General features: G+C 44.0%; 1 protein-coding gene across 1 annotated transcript; it reads right to left on the minus strand.

Annotated features, from left to right (window-relative positions):
• Positions 1–1,987: 1,987 nt before the first annotated feature.
• On the minus strand, positions 1,988–19,698 carry LOC119658322. Its single transcript, XM_038065660.1, has 12 exons — positions 19,522–19,698; positions 14,061–14,128; positions 13,885–13,985; positions 6,517–6,699; positions 6,295–6,415; positions 6,187–6,238; positions 3,036–3,177; positions 2,836–2,978; positions 2,630–2,772; positions 2,398–2,564; positions 2,225–2,336; positions 1,988–2,151 (listed from the first exon to the last, which is right to left on the minus strand). The coding sequence occupies exons 1-12, from the start codon at positions 19,610–19,612 to the stop codon at positions 2,104–2,106; spliced, it is 1,371 nt and encodes a 456-aa protein (XP_037921588.1). The 5' UTR covers positions 19,613–19,698; the 3' UTR covers positions 1,988–2,103.
• Between the last annotated feature and the right edge of the window lie 582 nt (positions 19,699–20,280).

Consider the following 20,280-nt stretch of genomic DNA (forward strand, 5'->3'; position numbering starts at 1 on the left):
TGATCGCTTCGCATGAGTATAACTTAGCATCTTCGAGGTGCTTTGCGAGAACAACCAGCGCTATATCATCGACGTAGCCCACCACTGAGGCTTCCTCCGGAATAGGAAGATTAAGAACATCGTTGAACATGATGTTCCACAGCAGTGGGCTCAGTACCTGCAGAGATAATGTACTCCTGGGGTCCATCATCGGTGTCATACCAAAGCTTCCGTTCTTGTAAATAGCTGTTGACAATAGCTGCAAGATAAGTGGGAATACCAATCTTCGCCACAGAGATTCCCGTATTAGGTTCCAATTGGTCGAATTGAATGCATTTCTCACATCCAAGGACACTACTATGCAATATTTGCTAGTACTGCCCTTCCCGTGGATTGCGTCTTCGGCCAAGCCAGTAACCATTTGATGGCATCAACGGAACCCATACTGCCGATCTAAGAGACCTCCCTGGCTCTCAACAACCGAGAGTAATCTATTATAGATTACTCGCTCTAGCATTTTGCCCACAGTGTCCACAAGACAAATAGGTCTGTAGGAGTTTGGCTCACCTGGAAGTTTGCCAGCCTTAGGCAGTAGCACCAACTTCTGTCGTTTCCATGATGCAGGAAATATCCCCTCGGACATGCACGCTTCGAACAACTTAGCGAACATGTCCGGTCTGGATTTCACGACAAGCTTAAGGGCCTTATTCGGCACGTCATCCAGACCCGGAGCTTTGTTATCTCCTATCCCAGTGCAGATTTCCAGCAGCTCGTCACTGGTGACTGGCGGTATTGCCGTCTCGCTCAGAGGTCGCTGGAAGCTGTTTATGCCCTCCTCTTGCTGAGGGAATAACCCCTGGATAATTTTTAATAAGAGTGAAGGGCACGTGATCTGCAGAGATGATCGGACTATGAATCGCTACATCACGATTCTATAGGTGTTTCCCCACGGGTTTATGTCCGCTTCTAAACAGAGCTCCTTAAAGCATTCCCTCTTGCTCCGTTGGATGGCGAGCTTGGGGGTTTTGCGGGCTTCCTTATAGGCGCGCTCTTTTTGCCCTTGGTCGATTCTACCTACCGATCTTTGAGCCGCTCTTCTGGCTCGGTGACAGGCTGATCGAAGGCTGGCCAGTTCAGCATTCCACCAGTAGTTTGGTCTTCTACCGGGGAATGAGCACCTCCTCGGCATGGGTGCGTTACACGCTTTGGCGATGCATTGGACCACATGGCCAGCTCTTTCCGTAGAGGCGCCTGCTTTATTAGGTTGGTTTAACCACACCTCCATGAAGGTCTGCTCATGCAGAACTTTATCGGACCAGCCTGATATCTTTCTCGGTTTCGGTCATGCCGGTCTTATGCCCGGTGACTCCACCCATAGCTCAAAGAAGGTTGCTGGTGATCGCTGTGAGTGTAGTGCTTGCTGATGCACCAAGGCATACCACGTGCCTGTTTCTGAAAGGTGTTTACATATCCTTCGTTGGCCAGAACGACATCGAACTATGCGAAAGTGTCTAATAGACTGCGGCCCTTTGCATTCGTCTCTCTGCTACCCCACTGACGGGCCCAAGCATTGAAGTCACCAGCATTCACGCTTGGACTACGACTTCCATATGCGCGAAATAATCAATCTTTATTTTTACTTTTGGTCTATTTATTTATTTGGGATTTATTTGCCGGAACGGCTGATTTTGTGGAATTTCATAATTTACAATTTGGTGATTGATTTACGTCAAAATTCATCGATAAGCGCCTTTACAAAGGTGTAAACACGTCTATTGTTCGAATTTTGTTCACATTCGATAATCTTTCAGTGAACCGCTTATCTTTGAATTTTTTTTTATATCGATCCACTATCTTTTCTACAAATACATCTGTGTATAGGGTGCCGATAGAATACTCCATCGAAATTGACTTTATTCATTCTAACAATTCGTTTGTCATCAGATTATGATTATTCCCTGCTGGAATGTATCTGAACCGCAGATTTAAGATATAAAAAAAAAGTATCTACAGCTTTTTCATATTAATTGGTTTATTTAAGATGTGTTGAACCACAAACTATTACGTATGACCTTAAAAATGAACGTTAATGAAAATCTTTCGAGATTGAGTGATTATGGGAAACTAGGGCCAGAAAGATTTTATGATTTTGTCTATAACCTGGGAAGCTTCCTGAAAACAAGGAAAAATATCGAAAAATTAATGATGTTAGGCGTTTAGAAGATACTCGTGATATCACACTGACCTTTTCGATATGGTGAGTTATTTCTCCTTTCCAACTGTTAACCACCCAAGATACTATATATGAGAGTAGCCAATTAAGGATCCACAAGCCAGTTACATTCACTTTTATGTTCCTACAAAAAGAAGCAAATGATGAGTGTCCTTACGCAGAAGAGGTCAGAGGTATTATCACACCCAACATGAACTTTAAAAGAATAGTCCTTAATCCGGAATCCAACGATACTCTTACCATCTGGAACTATTTCAATCTTGAAAGCGAGCGCATTAGTTCCCACATTTGCCGATATTGTTCCAGTTGGTCCCATATCCAAGAATTTTGCTGCATAATTGTTGTACTTTGCCTAAGATTGGATTGGATATCTTCTAACGTTACATAGATTAGGGTTTGTAAGTAATAAGCATTTACCGATAAATATTGCACTTCCAGTGATCCGGTCACTTCCATGGTTTCATTTCTCATGATTACGGCGAAATCCCCTTTTCTTCTTATTGTCTTTAGGTCTTCGGCATAGCCGTTCCACGCAGAAAAATATCCTTTGAAAGTGACAACTATAAAGTATTGTAAGTAAGTATCTTTTCTAATTTTCTCGAGTTAAAATGAATACGTCTTACACCAAATCTTCTTGGAAAACCCCTCGTTGATGCTCGGAATTGAAAACTTCCAAAAGCCAGATTCCGCGATCCCTGCTTTTACCATCTCAAGGACATCGTCCACCAAATCGTTAATAACGACAGTAGTCTTGTGAGCGTACTTCCTGCATTGTGGAAAATAATGGTTAATAGCTCTGAACTCCTTTTCGTATGAAACTAACACATATCGTTGCTTAACGTTGACATTGTTCCCGAATATCTGAAGAGTTGACTTTGTTTGCAGATAGTCATCGATATTTGGTCGTAAACTTTCTTGCAGTTTCCAGAACAAGTCATCTTGGAAATGTTCCTTGAAACGGTCCTCTGTAATGTATATAGAAGGAAAGAAAGAAAATAATCTGAATTTCAAAGGAAAAATTATGGTCCTTAAGCCTGAGCACCGTGACAGTGTATGCGGTTACTAATATCCCTCAAAGGGGGCTTAACTCGTTGACCGCACGTCGAGAGGAGTTTCAGCTCCATTTGGTTTCCTCCAAGAAGCCTATACTCTTCCTCTACTGTTTTATGTCAGCTGCTTTTATGGCCACCCCCCGTCGAACAATCTGGTCCATTCCATGATATGCCCAGTAATGGACCTGCCCCCCCCCTCTTTATAAAGGGTAATCTATCCGCCGTCACTTCTCCCTTTTTATTAACACATCCCCCGATCTGTACGCCATCCTTCCAAGTTTTATCGCGTCAGAATACACTAATAACACGGCAGAGAGGGGAGTTAACGAAAGTTTGAAGCCTTTTATTAACAGTGGTGGTCGCTTCATTGCTGCCCACATATAACAGTACAGAACCAACATTGACGCGGAACCATCTAAATTTCAGAGTGAAATTATGCGGTGTTTCCAACGATTAATTAATTGAAATAATAAAACTTGTTGTTTCTTTTTCGTTGGTGTGTGTATTTATTCTTGCAAATACCGATATTTCGGGAACCACTTGTTCCCTTCATCAGTGCAAACTTGTTTGCACTGATGAAGGGAACAAGTGGTTCCCGAAATATCGGTATTTGCAAGAATAAATACACACACCAACGAAAAAGAAACAACAAGTTTTATTATTTCAATCATCTAAATTTGCTGTCTGTATCAAAGCATCTGCATTTGCAGATTTTAGACAAAACAATGTAAGCGGATTTGCCGATCCTCCCCTTCTACCACGTGTTTCCCCTCCTTTATCTCAGAGGCTACATTCTCATATGACTTGTAGCTACCTGCGTATCCCCTTTTGTTAGGGGTCACAGAATATTGAACAATTCGTCGCCAGACCAGTCAAGCATATCACCATTAGCTTGCTACGCTCATCGATCTTATGGCGTCCCTTCGGCAGGTGATTGACAGTTCGACTTCGTCAAAAAACGGCGCACCAACCGGTATCCGGTCTAGGTCTGCCTTAGTAAGGAACTCCAGACATCTCGGTTCTGCGCCAAGGCCTACCTATTCGATATCCTTAAAAGCTGTTCGGCGTCCTGGTCTACGCTTTCGGTCCATCTCAGGTAGGGTCTGCCGTGTCTTCTTTTTCAATCATAGATATTGCCCTTATAGACTTTCCGGGTTGGATCATCCTCAACCATACGGATCATCTGACTCGCCCACCCCAACCTATTTACCCGGATTTCATCCACAACCTGACGGCCGTGGTATCACTCATAACTTTCATTATTATAGAGGCTACAGAATCGTCAATTTTCATGTTGGGGGTCAAGAATCCTGGGGAGGATTCTTCTCTAGAACGCGACCAAGAGTGTACAATTTTTCTTGTTAAAAACCCGAGTTTTCGTGGAATACATGAAGACTGGAGAAATCATTGCCTTCTACAGTAAAAACTTTGACCCTATGGTGAGACATTTCGAGCGAAACAGTTTTTGCAAGCTGTAGTAGGCTCTGTCGGCAACCAAGAACGGATTTCATCGTCATAACTGCTATTGGTTGTGATTTTCGACCCCAAAATAGGAGAAATTATTAACGTTCTCAAAGTTGTCGTTTTGGCGGTGACGTTGCCGCCATGTGGTTCGCTGTCTAACACCTTTATCCTGCTGACTTGTTGGTAAAACTTCCGCTCTTGGTGCGGTTGCTCCCTGCACCTTTCGAGCTCACATACTTGTTAGTTCCCCCAGGCTTCATTTTCCCGTCTGTGAAGTTGCTGTAACATTCGATCATTCGATTCGTGATAGGTCTCTGCGCACATCTTCCGATCATTGGTTGCGTTTGAACTGTTCTGGAGTAACTGACACGCCTGTTGAAGCATGAATTGTTGGCACAAGGCAAGGAGAATTCAGGCCACAAAATTCGGAGTATGGGTGCCTTGTCAGCTTACCGAAGAGAAACACAGAAAACCGCCTTCAAGTTGCATCTTAACATCTTGCCTACTACTGAGTGAACGTGGGAACAGGTAAACCTTCTTGTACCGAGCCGAGGCGGGTGGTGCCTATAAGTCAATATGAGGCAAAGAAAAAGATAGATACCTTCAGGAGAAACGGAGAAGCCAAGAAATCAATAGGATCTTCACACAAGGATGACTATGGTTTGGGTTTGATCAGACTGGAAAAGAGATGCTTAAAAGAAACAGCATAATCAGGAAGCATCTTTTTTTTGCCAGTTGTACCACATAAATAAAGCAATTCAAATGATGAGACCGATAAAGTCAAACCTCATTACTTTACAACAATTCTAGGCCTTATTTTGCACAAGTCGTCAAAATCGCACTCCAAAAGCTCGGAAGAGAGGTAGATAGATTGGGCATCCCACTGTTGTTCTTAGTATTGTACATCCCAGGTTGTTCTTACCATGATAGCAGCATGATAGCATGATATAGCCAGCATAGGCCAGTGGTTGAGAAGACATGGTGCCTCTTCACTGAACCACTTTTCCAGGGCCTGATTCGTTCAATAAACACGTGGTAAACTTAGCATAAGTGGTCCTGTTTGGAGAGGTCCATTTGTATTGGTAGACCGCATTCCGCGAAGATAGGGTTTGGAGCTGTTTGTGTCAGTTCACTAGACTTTTCCCGGGCTACATGCTCCATCCATTCCCAGTTCCTGGCTTAAACTATCTAATTAGCTCGTTCTCGCAAAAACCGCAAAAAGGGTTGGTTAAAGCGCCTCTTTGAAGAAGCATATTTCGAAGAGTTTTTCCTCACAGAGTAGATGGGGCAAATTTGTGCATTTTGTGTCGCAGATATCGTGTATAAGCGGTTTTGAAAACCAGCTGCTCTGCAGTATCTGTCGCTCACTACCATAAGCTTTTTTGGTTCCTTCTTATTTCGCATAAAGAGCCAAATACATTTGCATGATTTGATAAAGTGTCAATTTTCTGAGCTTACCTGCCTCATATAGATTGTGGCTCTCATGGCTACCGTCCTCTTCGGTGTTCAACTAAAGGAAGAATAAATGGTAAATTTCGTGAAGTACCTCATTTGTAAGTGTCTTACCTTCAGGTCAAAGCCATCGGAGGTAAATTTCAAATCATGGGCCGTACTATAGAATCCATCTGTGTGTTCGAAGGGTAAGAATCCAATGCTGCCGATAGCTTTGACGTTTTTCCAAATCATGCTGTTCGTAAAATAAGCGAAAAAAGTATTTAAAAAAAAATGCTTCACTTAAACCTTAAACTTGAAATAAAACTACTGAAACCGAATCAACATTTTACGAACCTGAACGTTCCGTTTATGAGCTCGGGTGTTTCATGGTGAGAGTTTTGATAAAACTCAAAGTCTCCTTCCACTTTAACATCATTCCAACTTAGCTCTGTGTCCATAAAGTTAGAAATTAAATCCGGTTCAGCGTGTGTTAACTGGATGCTAAGTTTCCCAACTATCTTCATGTTCATTAAATAGCTTTAATTAAAAAAATGCATGATACTTTTTGTCATTTTCAAGAGATACAATATTGGTAACTAAAATGATGATGACCTGCGCAGATAGTTGGTAGCAAGGATTGCTTCATTCCAAATTATTGAGAGCGGGAGGTAATACAAAACCCATCGTGAGGTAAATTAATTGCTACCCACGATGGAACATAAAACCCTGGGAAACCCCTGCTGAACCAACACCAGCATCTCTATAACTATCTCCACCTCCACGTGGTGATCACTGGGAGTTCTTTCTTAATGAAAAACTGCAGAAGGATGAAGGCGAGTCTCCTGCGCCCAAAAGGGGAACTAATTATAACAACTGCACCTTTAGGTTGGGGCTGGTGTAGGGCTGACAAACCCACATGGAAAACCAAAGCTGTGGAGCCATAAAAAGAACCTCGAATTGGATGGATTTTGCGACATCGGACCGGACCATGAAAACGGACGGACGATTTGCGTCATGTTTGCTGCCTGTGCGGGTCGAACGCTGCCCAGTAACTGCCTGATACCCTGTCCCAATATAAGGCTATGGTAACAGCATTGCCAGAGATGTGCTGGAGAGGGATCGACTCTCAAGAGCAGTGGCACTATATCATAGATTATAGTAGTCATCTAGTATAGATAGATAGATATCAGCTTTAAAAAGATAAGCAAAAGGCAATGCACTCTTCGTTACGACTGCCCACTGGGCGCATCAATGCACATGTACCGGTTTTCCTTATATCCTTTCGGGTGGCCAATCGTTTTTCATTCGATCACTGCTGCCTTAACAGTCTAAACAGGCAGGCCAGTCGCATCCCACCCAAGTTCCCGTCACCGGTCAACTGCGGAGTGTTCAGGCGGAACTAACAGACAGAACTGATTATGAATGACGACCTTAAATTTGCCTTTGAAAGTAAGGTTTCACGCAGGATATCGAGGGCGATTTGTATTGGAGATGAGTAGCATATCAGGTACAACAAGAAGCTGCACAAAATTTACAATGAGCTGGTAGTCTTGACCATGATGCGGCGGGGACAAAAAATACAGTCATTTGGTTGGTTGTACCATTCGCAAGTCAAATTAACGCCCTTATAAATGAAATTAACGCTTCAGCAAATGAAATGAACAAATAAAATTAACGCTTTAACAATGATTAACACTCTCAATAATGAAACTCACACTTCAACAAATGAAATTAACGCTTTAACAAACGAAATTAATGCTTTAAGGAATGGAATTAAAAAATTAAAAATTAAATTTAAATTCATTTTATTTTATTTTAACTGAAATTTAATTAAATAGCAACGGTAATTTCTAACGAAAAGTACAATGAGGCCTTTTCTAATCTTATCGTGTATAAGTGTTGTAATGACTGATAGTAATATAAGTGCGAATAGTGCTCTCGTTCTGGTATTTTTGAAGAATTAATAATAAACAAAGTGTTAGATACCAATACCGCCTAAGCCGGTCCCAAGCCCGGTTGTGAACGGAGGAGGGATGGATAGCTGAATGGCTGTACGCAACCGCAGCGTCTCAAGGGGTAGGTGAGGAAAGTGCAGGAACTTTGCAGTCTTGCAGATTACTCACTAAGGAAGCTATCTCAACACCTGGCAGCTAGGGATAAAATGCACCACCAACAATGAGAAGAAGGAGAAATTTAAGGTCCGGTACGGATAACCGGCGGGAGTCGTCTGACTTGGTGACTGGGTCGGGCTCTCGTAATGGACAGCACGGCGTCGAAACCGCTAGTCGTGGGGCGGTTCGACGTCTAGGACCAGGAGCACAGTTCCACCTGCTGCAGATGTTTCGCCACAATCTGTGGCGACCACTTCAGCAGGTTCGCGTAGGAAGCGGATGAAATGGACTGAAGAAATGAACCTCTTCATCATCCACTCCTACTACGAAATAACGGCGGGGGCGGGTACAGCATCTTACCGCCCCTTGTTGCACCAGAGATTCGTCGAGCGTTTCCCGCAATTCGCGCACGTGACTGTGCAGCGAGTCGCAGACCAGTACCGCTTCATTACTCGCAGCAACACAATCCCGGCCACCATCAGGGAGCGTGTTCAACTTGAGGTCTTCAGGGAAACTGGTGACCGAGAGTCGATGGGGGCAAAGGCGGCTTCATCAACAACACCACGCCGCACTGCAGGCAACAGGTTCAGTACTCGCCGAAGCACTCTTCTCCACCGTCCAGCTGAGGTTTCCGCTGAAGTTCGGGACGAATTCCAAAGAGCGTGTATAGAATTCTCGGATATGGATCCTTTGCATAGACCAGGTATTCCCAGGCTCTATGCATCTCCAGCAACTCCGGGAATTCTATCTCAAATCAATGATGAGATTGCATCTCGACTGTGTGCTGATATGTCGCTGCTGCAACTACAATCCCTTGTGTACTGTGGTGCAGTTGCGGCTATCAAATTGCACGGTCAGAAGATTCGCTTTCGCGTTATTGGTTTGAGTGACAAAAGAGATCCACCATGGAAAATTCGTCTGGAACGTCGGCGGGACTCACTAAGGCAGGACATTGCTAGACTGATTCAGATCAGCACTGGAAATGCCAGCCGACGGGTGAGAAATAAAGTGCAGAGGGTTTACCGGAACTATGCCATCCCCTGTGAGACACCCGTAGTTGAAATTCTGGACACACTAAAACAGAAACTTTCTGTCATATGCAGTCGCTTACGACGGTATGGCGAAAGTTATTCCAGACGTGTCCAGAATGCAACATACGCGAGGAACCAGCGGAGCTTTTTCAGATCTCTCAACGAATCCCAACAGAGCGCCCAGACAATACAGTTCTCGGTGACGGAAGCGAAAGAGTATTGGGGTGGACTTTGGGGGTTACCTGCCCAGCATGCTGAGCATCCTGAGTGGATCACCACCGAAGGCACCCGCCATGCCAATACACCTGGCATGAATTTTGTGGATGTTACCGAAGAGGAAGTTCGACGAGCTATAAACATCTCGAAGAACTGGAGGGGCCCAGGTCTGGATCGGGTGCAGAATTTCTGGTATAAGAAATTTACCAGCGTACACAGTCGGTTGGCACACAGTATAAATGAGGTCATGAGTCGGCCGGAGGAATTTCCACCTTTCCTCACTGCGAGGATTACCTACCTTATCTCTAAGAAGGACACGGTGCAGGACCCCGCAGACACAAGACCGATCACTTGCTTACCAACCCTCTACAAATTCATCACGTCCATTGTTAGTGGATGGATCAATGCGCACCTCGAGACCAACAACATTCTCTCCGAGGAGCAGATGGGCTGCCGAGTTGGGTCAAGAGGTTGCAAAGAGCAACTCATTATCGACTCGGTAGTTGTAGGACAAGCAACTAGAGGCCAAAGAAACCTCTTCAGTTGCTATATCGATTATGCCAAGGCTTTTGATAACGTTCCGCATACCTGGCTAATCGACATCCTATATCTGTATCGCATTGATCCGAAACTAATAAAGTTTTTGGCGACAGTCATGGAAGGGTGGCATACCACCTTATCAGTGCGTACATCTGAGGGTGCTAATACCTCAGAGCCCATCCGTATACGGAGGGGCATCTTCCAGGGGTATTTATTGAGTCCCCTTTGGCTTTGTATGGCACTGAACCCCCTTTCATGGTTACTGAATGATGCTAGAGGGCATGGTTTTGCAATAAAGTATGGCCTATGTGCTAATTGCGAACTGACATACTTGATGTACTTAGATGACATCAAGTTGTATGCTGGTACTGACAACCATCTTAGAAGTCTGTTGCGAATAATAGACATGTTCAGCCGTGATATTCGGATGGAGTTTGGATTAGACAAGTGTCGAATCCAAGCCATCCGCAAAGGTCATGACGAGCCGCATGCCGGACATAGCATTGGTGACCTCCACATCGAAGCTATAACCGAGACAGACTTCTACAAGTACCTAGGAGTTCTGCAAGGAACCCATGCTCGAGTTGGTGATCTGAAGGAAGCTCTGCTGTCCGAATTCCTGCGACGTGTAAAGCTGGTGCTGAAATCGCATCTCTCGGGGAAGAATAAAATAAGCGCGTTGAATGTATTCGCTATCCCTTCACTGGCTTATGCATTCGGAATATTGCCGTGGACGAAGACCGATCTGGAAAACGTCCAGCGGCAGATGCGGACAACTATGTCCAAATTTCGAATGCATCACCCAAAGTCTGCCGTGGAGCGGATGAACCTGCCTCGTGACATCGGAGGTAGGGGCGTGGTTGACGTGGCGGCACAACATCATCGCCAAGTCGACTCGCTGCGCATTTATTTTTACAGTAAAGAGCAGGCGAGCGCCTTGCATGCGGCTGTCTGTAAGGCAGACTGTGGACTGACTCCACTTAACTTGAAGGATCGATCATTCAATCCTCTGAGTGGGGTGAAGTCGGACCAGGAGCGGATCGATGAATGGAAGTCGAAGGCAATGCACGATAAACACGTGAATTGTCTTTGGCAGCCATTTGTCGATTTGCATCTGTCGAACAGATGGCTGTGTGCTGGGGAACTCTTTGCTGAGACGGAGGGGTTCATGTGTGCCATTCAGGATGGCGTGGTCGCCACCCGAGCTTATAAAAAGCTCATCATGAAAGAACGGGTGGAGAACGACCAGTGCAGAATGTGTGGTTCGGCGTTAGAGACGTTGGACCATCTCATTTCTGGCTGTACTGTTATGGCACCGGTGCAATACATCACCAGGCATAATGCTGTATGTAAGGTTATCCATCAAAATCTTGCATATAAGCATAGGCTGATCACGGGAACATGTCCGGTTTACCGGTATGAGCCGCAAGCAGTACTTGATAGTTCTGCTTACAGCATGTATTGGGACCGGCAAGTTCTGACTGATCGCCATACCGCACACAATAAGCCTGACGTACTGTTAGTTGACAAGACAGGTCGCTCCGCGTATATTATTGATGTTTGTATCCCCCGTAATAGCAATGTTGAACGGAAATACGTGGAGAAGAAGGTGAACTATGAGCCATTGGCTCGTGAAATCAAAGAAATTTGGCGTCTCGAGCGGGTGGTTGTAGTTCCCATAATATTGTCAGCTACAGGTATTGTACCTAAATCCCTGACGGCTTCCCTTGATGTCCTGGGACTTTCGCACAGTCTAGTTCAAACCATGCAGAAGTAAACCATTCTGCATACGTGCTCGATGTTGCGGGGAGTACTCGACGGATTCTCCCACTGACCTACCACCGGCCACCACCACCAGTGCCCCTTTAGTTTTTAAGTAGGTAGGATCGTCCGAGCCTAAATGCTTGGCACTTAGTGCCAGTATTAGGTAAAATCCAGCATCTGCCGAGATTGTGATAACTCGGAAATAATAATCGTTGGCACAACAATCCATATTGGATCAGGGTCTTGAACTGTGTTAGAGCACTACATTCAAGATAGCAATAATACGATGTTTAATTAGATGAATCGTTCAATCCAGAACTTCAGGAAATTTCAACTTTGTCAAATATTGATGTTCAAAAACGTCCATCCGGGTTTACTGACGGTTTCGTCCAGGTCAGGGGCAACTCATCAGACGCTGTTTCACTTCTGCCCTGGGAGCAGCGTGACCGAAACTGGCGACAGGTCACAATGGCTCTGTCCGTGGACCACAAGCGAAGAAGATAGTTGCTTCCCAAGTGGTCCGGGCCTTCATCAAGTGGATGCGGGCACAGGACTCCCAGCATCCTCAACAAAAAAAAAGTCCATGCGGGTCTTCATCTAATATTCGAACAAAACGGAGGAACCGAAGTCGTTATACTTCGTATAGCAGGCAGGAAAAAGAACTCCTGATAAAATTGTTTGAGGACGGAATGACTACAAAAAGGAAGCAGCAACTGTCGCTAACGTCAAATATGAGACAGCCAGAAGCATCCTACAGCAATATGAAAAAAAAGAATATGCTGAAGCAGAAGCGGGGTGGTTTTTGGCAGAAGAAAACTGGCAGATGAAGTGTTAGCCCAACTTGAAGCGTGCGTGAAAACCAATTTTCATCAAGGAAATTAGGCGTCAACTATCTCTAAAAGGGTTCAGTGTAATTATGTCAACGGTCAACAATGGATTGGCCAACTTGGCTTCCACCAGAAGCTAGAGCACTTTGAGTTAGATAGAGTTAACACTCCGCGCACTACCGAGCTTTGAAAAGAGTATGCCATGGAGGTGTTGAGTAGATGTCAGCAAACGCGATAGAAAATGATTTTCATTGATGGGTGTGGCTTTAACTTGTACCTTTGGCGTCGGCAGGGTCGATCGAAAAGAACACTCGAGCTCGAGTAATACTGCCGAGAGTACTGAGCCGCGTTTTACTTTCATTGCCACCATGACGCTCGAGGAAATTAACCTTCATAAGATATCAAGGAATGAAACTTGTAATGGCGAAAGATTCTGGTGTTTCACCAGGGGATTGGTGGAAAAGCTTGGTCCATTTTGGCAGGAGGCATTGGTGATAAAGGATAACGCAAAAATCCACAAAGGCCGAGGAGTCGCTGAAGTTATACGGACTACCAGCTTGTTGATCCAATTTTTGGCTACATTTTCTCCAATGTTGAACCTAATTAAAAAGATTTGCTAGAAAATAAAGGGACGCGCTCGCGAAGGCTTGGCAGATGATTCACAAGAACATAGACTTCAGGATCTGATTCAGTTGGGAATTGAAAATGGATATGATGACGCAACTACCAAGTCCCGCAGTTGGAAACGAGTCGTACCAAAGCTTTAAAAATAGGATGAAATATTATAAATTTTTGGACTTGGTAAAACATTGTTGTTATTGTCTACAAGAACGTCAATCACATTTTTGTAATCGTTAATTAGTATTTTATGCACGTTATTCTCTTCTTATAGACGATGAATTTCACTCAACGCTCACTTCTGAAAACGTTCACCTCAAGTGTTAACCTCATTTGTTGAAGCATTAATTTCATTTGTTGAGGTGTTAATTTCATTTGTTCAAGCGTTAATTTGACTTGAAAATGCTACATATTTTATATGGAAAATGCAAGAAAAAAATTTCATTTGGTCATACAATGCAAAACTTTAGAAACAGCTTCGATGCCGAATGTTTTAAAGAATAAACGAAAATTCCGCACACTTAAATTCATGTAGACAATCAAAAGCAACAATTCAAGCTACACAAATCAATGCAAAATCGAGTAACATAAAACTAAAAATTTTTGGAAACTCACATGTCATCGTCCCCAATCTTCATAAAAGTATCATCAAATTTAAGATATTGGGATTCGTCCTCCTCATCGTGCAGGCTATGGAAATTTGTCTCTAAAAGGCCCTGTAAATTTTCATATTTAGTTTCCTTGAATATCAAAAAATAGTCTTGAAATAGGAGGAAACAGGAGATAATGACCTGGCTAAAGTTGAATTTAGCTCGCGAAGAGGCCGCTTTCAGGTATCCAAGTAGTTCTTCATCAGGTTCTGTGAATGAGAATAAAGTGATGCGATAATTGAAAGGGCAAAATTGTAAAGTTTAAAATTTTTTTTTCAGATTTTTCAGTTGGGTACTTTATGTGAATGGGACCTTGAATTAATTGACCTTTTTTGGATCCCCATACTCCTATTCTTTGCAATCAATGTAAAATATCTACTTCGAAAAGCGCTAATCGAGACTGATGCGCACTATGTTTGTTGAAAAAAATTGGCTCCAATCTTTTACAAGTATGGGGACCCCACCCCCTTAAGTTCAACTTACAGCCAGAAAGAAAACCCCAAATCACTATCGCAAAGAGTAAAGCCATGCATTTCAATCAGCTCTGCAAGGAAGCTGATTCTGACCCTTGGATGATAAGCGACGAAGGTCTTGAAAACGGCCAAGAATATCAAACTCAACAAGGCTAGGCTTAGATGGCAGACCGAACATGGCTATCAAATTAGCAGTGGGGATAGCACCAAAAGCTTTCACACAAGTGTTAACTGCGTGCTTGAAAAAAAGTATCTTCCTTGCACAATGGAAGAAACAAAAGAAAATCATACTAATTCCGACGAGAAACAATATGTCCCATAAATACCATCGGCAAACTTTTCAAGCCAGTAATTTATAATAGATCATTTCAAATCGCGGAAAAGAAGGGCGGTCTATCTGGGAGGTTGTTTGGATGACAACTCTGGATTATCACTCGCCAAGTGCAGGAAGGATACGTCAATAAATATTAAAGTTGGAGATGGAATTATACCTTCCCAGCTTGCTCTCAAACATCTTGGACTGATTTTTGATCGAAGAGCGGTTCGCGAGCATACGTGGGTCTCTCCAAACGGGATCACTTTCAACCAAATTGATCACGTGCTGATTGAAGGCCACCATCTTTCAGCCTTGATGAATATCAGAACATATAGGGGAGGGGGGTGTCAATATAGATTCGGATCACTATCTCGTTGGCATATTGCTTCTGGCCCGAATTATAACCCTACTTAAAATCCCCTCTGACAATCAGGTGAGACTGAATACTGAAGCCATCTACAACACAGCCCTTCGTAATACCTATAAGGGAGAAATTGCTGCCGCAATAACCACAGTTAACAGATGTCCAGCACACGAAGCATCAATAAATGATCTCGACAACAACCTGGAGAGCGTTATTATTGATACGGTCTTCGGGACGGCTGGTTCGACGATGAATGTAAGCTAGCAACGTAACATAACAACGCCGCATATTGAATAATGTTGCATTCTCCAAGGACGCGGTACGCGCGGAGACTTATCACGAACTCCGTCCAAGGGAGAAGAGATTTCAATGACAAGAAGAACCAACAGGTCTGTGAACTCGAAAAGTACAAGGAGGAACCGCACCAAGCGCAGAAGTTTTAACAACAAGTCAGCAAGATTAAACACTTCGACCCTCGATGCTCATCCTGCCGAGACAGAGAGGGAAATCTGATTTCCGACAGAATGGACAACAGGTGCACCATCTATTCATTGACTTTAAAGCCGGCTATGATAGCATAGCCAGGGTAAAACTGTACACGGCCATGAGAGAATTCGGTATCCCGACGAAATTAATAAGACTGACTAGGCTGACCCTGACCAATGTGCGAGGCCAGATAAAAACAGCAGGATCACTCTCAAGACCATTCGACATCAACAACGGTTTACGACAAGGGGATGCCCTATCATGCGTCCTCTTTAATCTGGCCCTCGAGAAAGTGATCCGTGATGCTGAGGTAAATGCAAGAGGTACGATCTTCTTTAAGTCCACCCAACTACTGGCCTATGCTGACGATATCGACATCATGGGAAGAACCACCCGAGACGTACAAACTGCCTTCATCCAGATCGAGCAGGCGTTGATTGGCGCGAGACCTTGGGATGTACATCAATGAAGGCAAGATAGAGTATATGGTGGCAACGTCAGCACCGAAAACCAACCAACTAACAACATCAAACCGCACTAGTCAAACGGGAAGAATAGAGATAGGAGAATACAACTTTGAGACCGTTGACAATTTCTCCTATCTAGGGTCGAAAAGCACAACTAGCAACAGCTACGATGATGAAATCGGCGCACGGTTGTTGTCAGCCAACAGAGCCTATTTCAGTTTACAAAAACTGTTCCGCTCGCAACGCCTCACCATAGGGTCAAAGCTCTTACTGTACAAGGCAATGATCTTACCAGTCCTCATGTATTGCTTGGAAAGTTGGGTTCTTAGCAAGAAGAATTGCGAACTCTTGGCCGCGTTCGAGAGAAGAATCCTCCGAAGAATTTTTGGCCCCCTACCTGAGGATGGACGATTCCGTAGTCTACATAACGACGAAATCTATGAGCGATACCAGGAAAATGTACTTTGAGCCAATGAGCAGGTACACTAGCATATTCTAGGCGGAAATATACGCCATAGACTGATGTGCCTCCTTTAATCTGCAAAGGAACTACAGGGGCAGAAGATAGCTATTCTCACCGATGGCCAAGCAGCGATCAAGGCACTTAGGTCCAACCAGGTGAACTCTAAACTGGTATGGGAATGCCTTGAGAGACTGAATACACTCGGCTGGTCCAACAAGGTATGGATACTTTGGGTTCCAGGCCATGCTGGGTTGGAAGGCAACGAGGCAGCGGACGAACTAGCAAAGAAGGGAGCAGGGACGCCTTTATACGGACCAGAACCCTTCTGTGGAATCGGAAACGGTTTCATGGTTATGAATCTAAGAAATGAAGAGGAACTGTAGAGGGAACTATACTAGGCGGGCCTACCAGAGATGGAGCAGTCCAGGGTGCTTATGGGGGGATACGAACCCATGCGCATAAAGGATTGCTTAAACCTCCCCAAAAAGAACCTCCGAATCATAGTGGGAATTCTCACTGGTCATTGTCGGCTGAACTATCACCTAGGGAAGCTAGGGATATCTACGGACACTGCCTGCATGGGGATAACCCCTACTGACTCCCCAAATAAACAGGATCTTTAACGTTCATATCAATTGTGCATATATGAAGGTAGTTATAACATCAATCCCGTTTGCTTTTTCTTCTTAAGTAATTTCGCTTGCACGTCCGAAATAGCTATCTAAATACGTATCCATTTGTGGGGATGCCAGTGACTAAACAAAAAAAAAGCTATTGTTCATATTTACGGCACAAAGTCATATTTTCGCTTTCCTCACAACTCATGAGCTCTTTAAGGCAAAACAGCCTTCGGGTGTATCATGCAGATCTTAGAAGGTAAATACATAAAGCAGCATGGAAGAAGCATGGAATATGGTTTGGGCGTTATGGAAGAAATAGGGAAAGTGAAAGAAGTTACGGCACTTTAAAGAGTGTTCGTTCATGCAATCTGAGACTCGAAGCTATGTGAGTTCTTGATGACAGTCAACCCAAGATTGTCAGTGACAGGTATATATATGAAGCCCGCGGCATACTTGCAGGCTGCTCATAGTCAGGGTGGTGAGCTCTATCATGCTGTATGCAGTCCCAGTTTGGGGTAGAGCACTGCAGGTTTTAGGCACTACACATAAACTGAGTACTGTTTACAGAAGAACATCCCTAAGGGTGTGTTCTGCCTTCAGGATCGTCTCAGATGATGCAGCGTTCGTCATTTCGGGAATGATGCCAATTGACATCGTGGCAACCGAAATGATGAACATTTATAATACCAGATCCATCTCTCCCTTATCTCAGGTGAAAAAAGCCGAAAGGGAGAGATCCATAAGTAGATGGCAACAGCGATGGGACCAGTCAGAAAAGGGTGGTTGGACTTACAGGTTGATCCCTTCTATCGGGGAGTGGCTGGAGAGAAAGCATTTGGAGATCAATTATAATCTCACCCAGTTTCTCACCGGTCATAGAGGGTACCGTCAATACCTATACAGGTTTAAATTGGACACCTCGTCTAATTGTCCAAATTGCGATGTCCCAGAGGACCCAACGCACGTTTTCTTCCAGTGTCCTAGGTTCGTGGAAGGAAGGAGGAACCTAGAGGAAACTTTAGGTGAAGTGCTATCACCGGAAAATTTTGCCTGGAGAATGGTAGCTTGCCAGGAAGACTGCGAAGCGATCAATTCCTTGATTGCTGTAATCCAGAAGAAGTGAGGAAGACGCGGTTACGAACTCCGCGAGTAGACAGAAAGGAGACCTAGCTAATGTAAGCTAACTCCGCCCCGTGATGTAATACCTAAAGGTGGTTCCACGGGGTAGGGGGGGAGTGGGGGGTGGTTTTAGTGGGTAAAAATTCGACACTCTGGCGTGCCCAGGCTAGAGTCTTTTGAAGATTTCCACCTCCTCAAAAAAAAAAAAGAAGGTATATGTCTGAATTCAAGGAAATTCTTGACAACCATGTTCTTAACGACGTAGGCAAATTGCATGTGACTTCACCACTAAGGCACTTGAGTGGGAGAGCAGGAAAACAAATGCAAGGGGGCGCAAGTTTTTAGAGACTCTTGCGCGTTTGGATATATTTCTGGTCAACGAGGGTGATGTAAACAGTATCTGCCTCAATCGTAAACCTGACTTTTGTTAGCTCATTGCTAGAGAGTGGTATGTCCTGGTACGTCAGCGAGGACTACACCCAAAGCGATCATCAGGCAAACTTTTTTGAACTAGTGCGGGGGCCACAAGGCAAAGAGCACTATCATGCCCGCAAGCGAGAAAGATGTCAGGCTGGTCTGCAAAAGCTTGGATGAGCAGACCTTCATAGTGGTGTAGTTAGACCAACCTAATAAAGCAGGCACCTCTACAGAAAGGGTTCTCCGTTTGGCACAATGCATTGTCGAAGCATATAAGTCGTATTAATGCGCATTCCCCGATAAAAGACCCAACTGCTGATGGAACGGTGAATTGGATAGCTTTCGATCAGCCTGTCATCGAGCCAGACGAATGGCTCCGAGGGCGGTAGGCAGGTTCGATCAGAGACAAAAATGGCACGCCTATAAAGAAGTCCGCAAAACCTCAAGCTGGCCATTCAGCGGAGCAAGGGAGAATGCTTTGTTTCCACTCCTTTGTGGAGGGTAGGGCATCCACATAGTCCATTCGATTCACTGAAACTGTGCTTCAATTTCACTGTGATCACACATGATGGTGTACAAGTGATTAACCCATAAACAGCGGGGACAAGCATAAAGCCGAACACAACACACCAATGATGACCGGGATTTGAACCCAGAGCACGAAATCAGGTGACTTACGCGCTACCCCCTCAACGCGGGTTTACAATTTATGTCATCTAAGGACCTCCTTCCAACTGAATATTCACGTGATAAATATTTTACAAATTGTTCACTAAATTGACTTCATTTTAGCATAGACGTCCCCTGTTTTCCTCTTTAACCATCACCAACTTTACAGCCCAGCCACATACGAGTACACACGAATTATATAACTAACCTGGCAGTTTCAGTATTTCCCTGATCGTACTAGCTTTACATGAACAACAAACACTAATCAGAATGGACAACAGCAAAACCTTCCCCGCCATTATCCACAAAATTCCTGTAACCAGAGCTTGAGGGTCCCAAATAGGTTGATAAATTAGCTCCCCAGTCAGGCGCTAGCTGTCTAATCAATGACTATATGCACTTTATTTCAGTGTTCGCAATTTATACTCAAATTCCAGCCAGTAAACGCAATTTACTGTAAACTGCATGATAATTATTGATTTACGATGAATTCTTCTAATTTACGATTTGAGGTTGTTGATGCAATAGGAATTATCTAAACCCCCATTCAGTCTCCCCACATTGTGCGTGATACCTTTGTTCAGTAGAGGCGTCTGGCTTTGGCACTGTCCAATTTTCATTCCAGATTTGGAAATATGAGAATGATTGATTTATAATCTGATTAAATTGATTGATTGATATAAATATTGCGATTTCCTGCCATTCACCCCTTTGTTTTGCAACATGCAACATATGTATGCGTAAACATTACTGTAAGGGTGGAACGCCGGAAAACGCTAGAAATTTATCGTGAAAAATTAAATTTGGAGTATTTTCTCTGGTAATTTGAACCCTGTCCCGATTACCTTAATTTAGATACTTTAAAGATAAGATAAATTGGAAAATAGCGAAAAAATTCTCTTTATCTTTTGTTGCGAGAGAAAACGTAGGGTTTGAGGAAAAGGAGGGGAGTCCCAATATAATACGA

The sequence above is a fragment of the Hermetia illucens genome, chromosome 5 (genome assembly GCF_905115235.1).
Source record: "Hermetia illucens chromosome 5, iHerIll2.2.curated.20191125, whole genome shotgun sequence".
Lineage (NCBI taxonomy): Eukaryota > Metazoa > Arthropoda > Insecta > Diptera > Stratiomyidae > Hermetia > Hermetia illucens.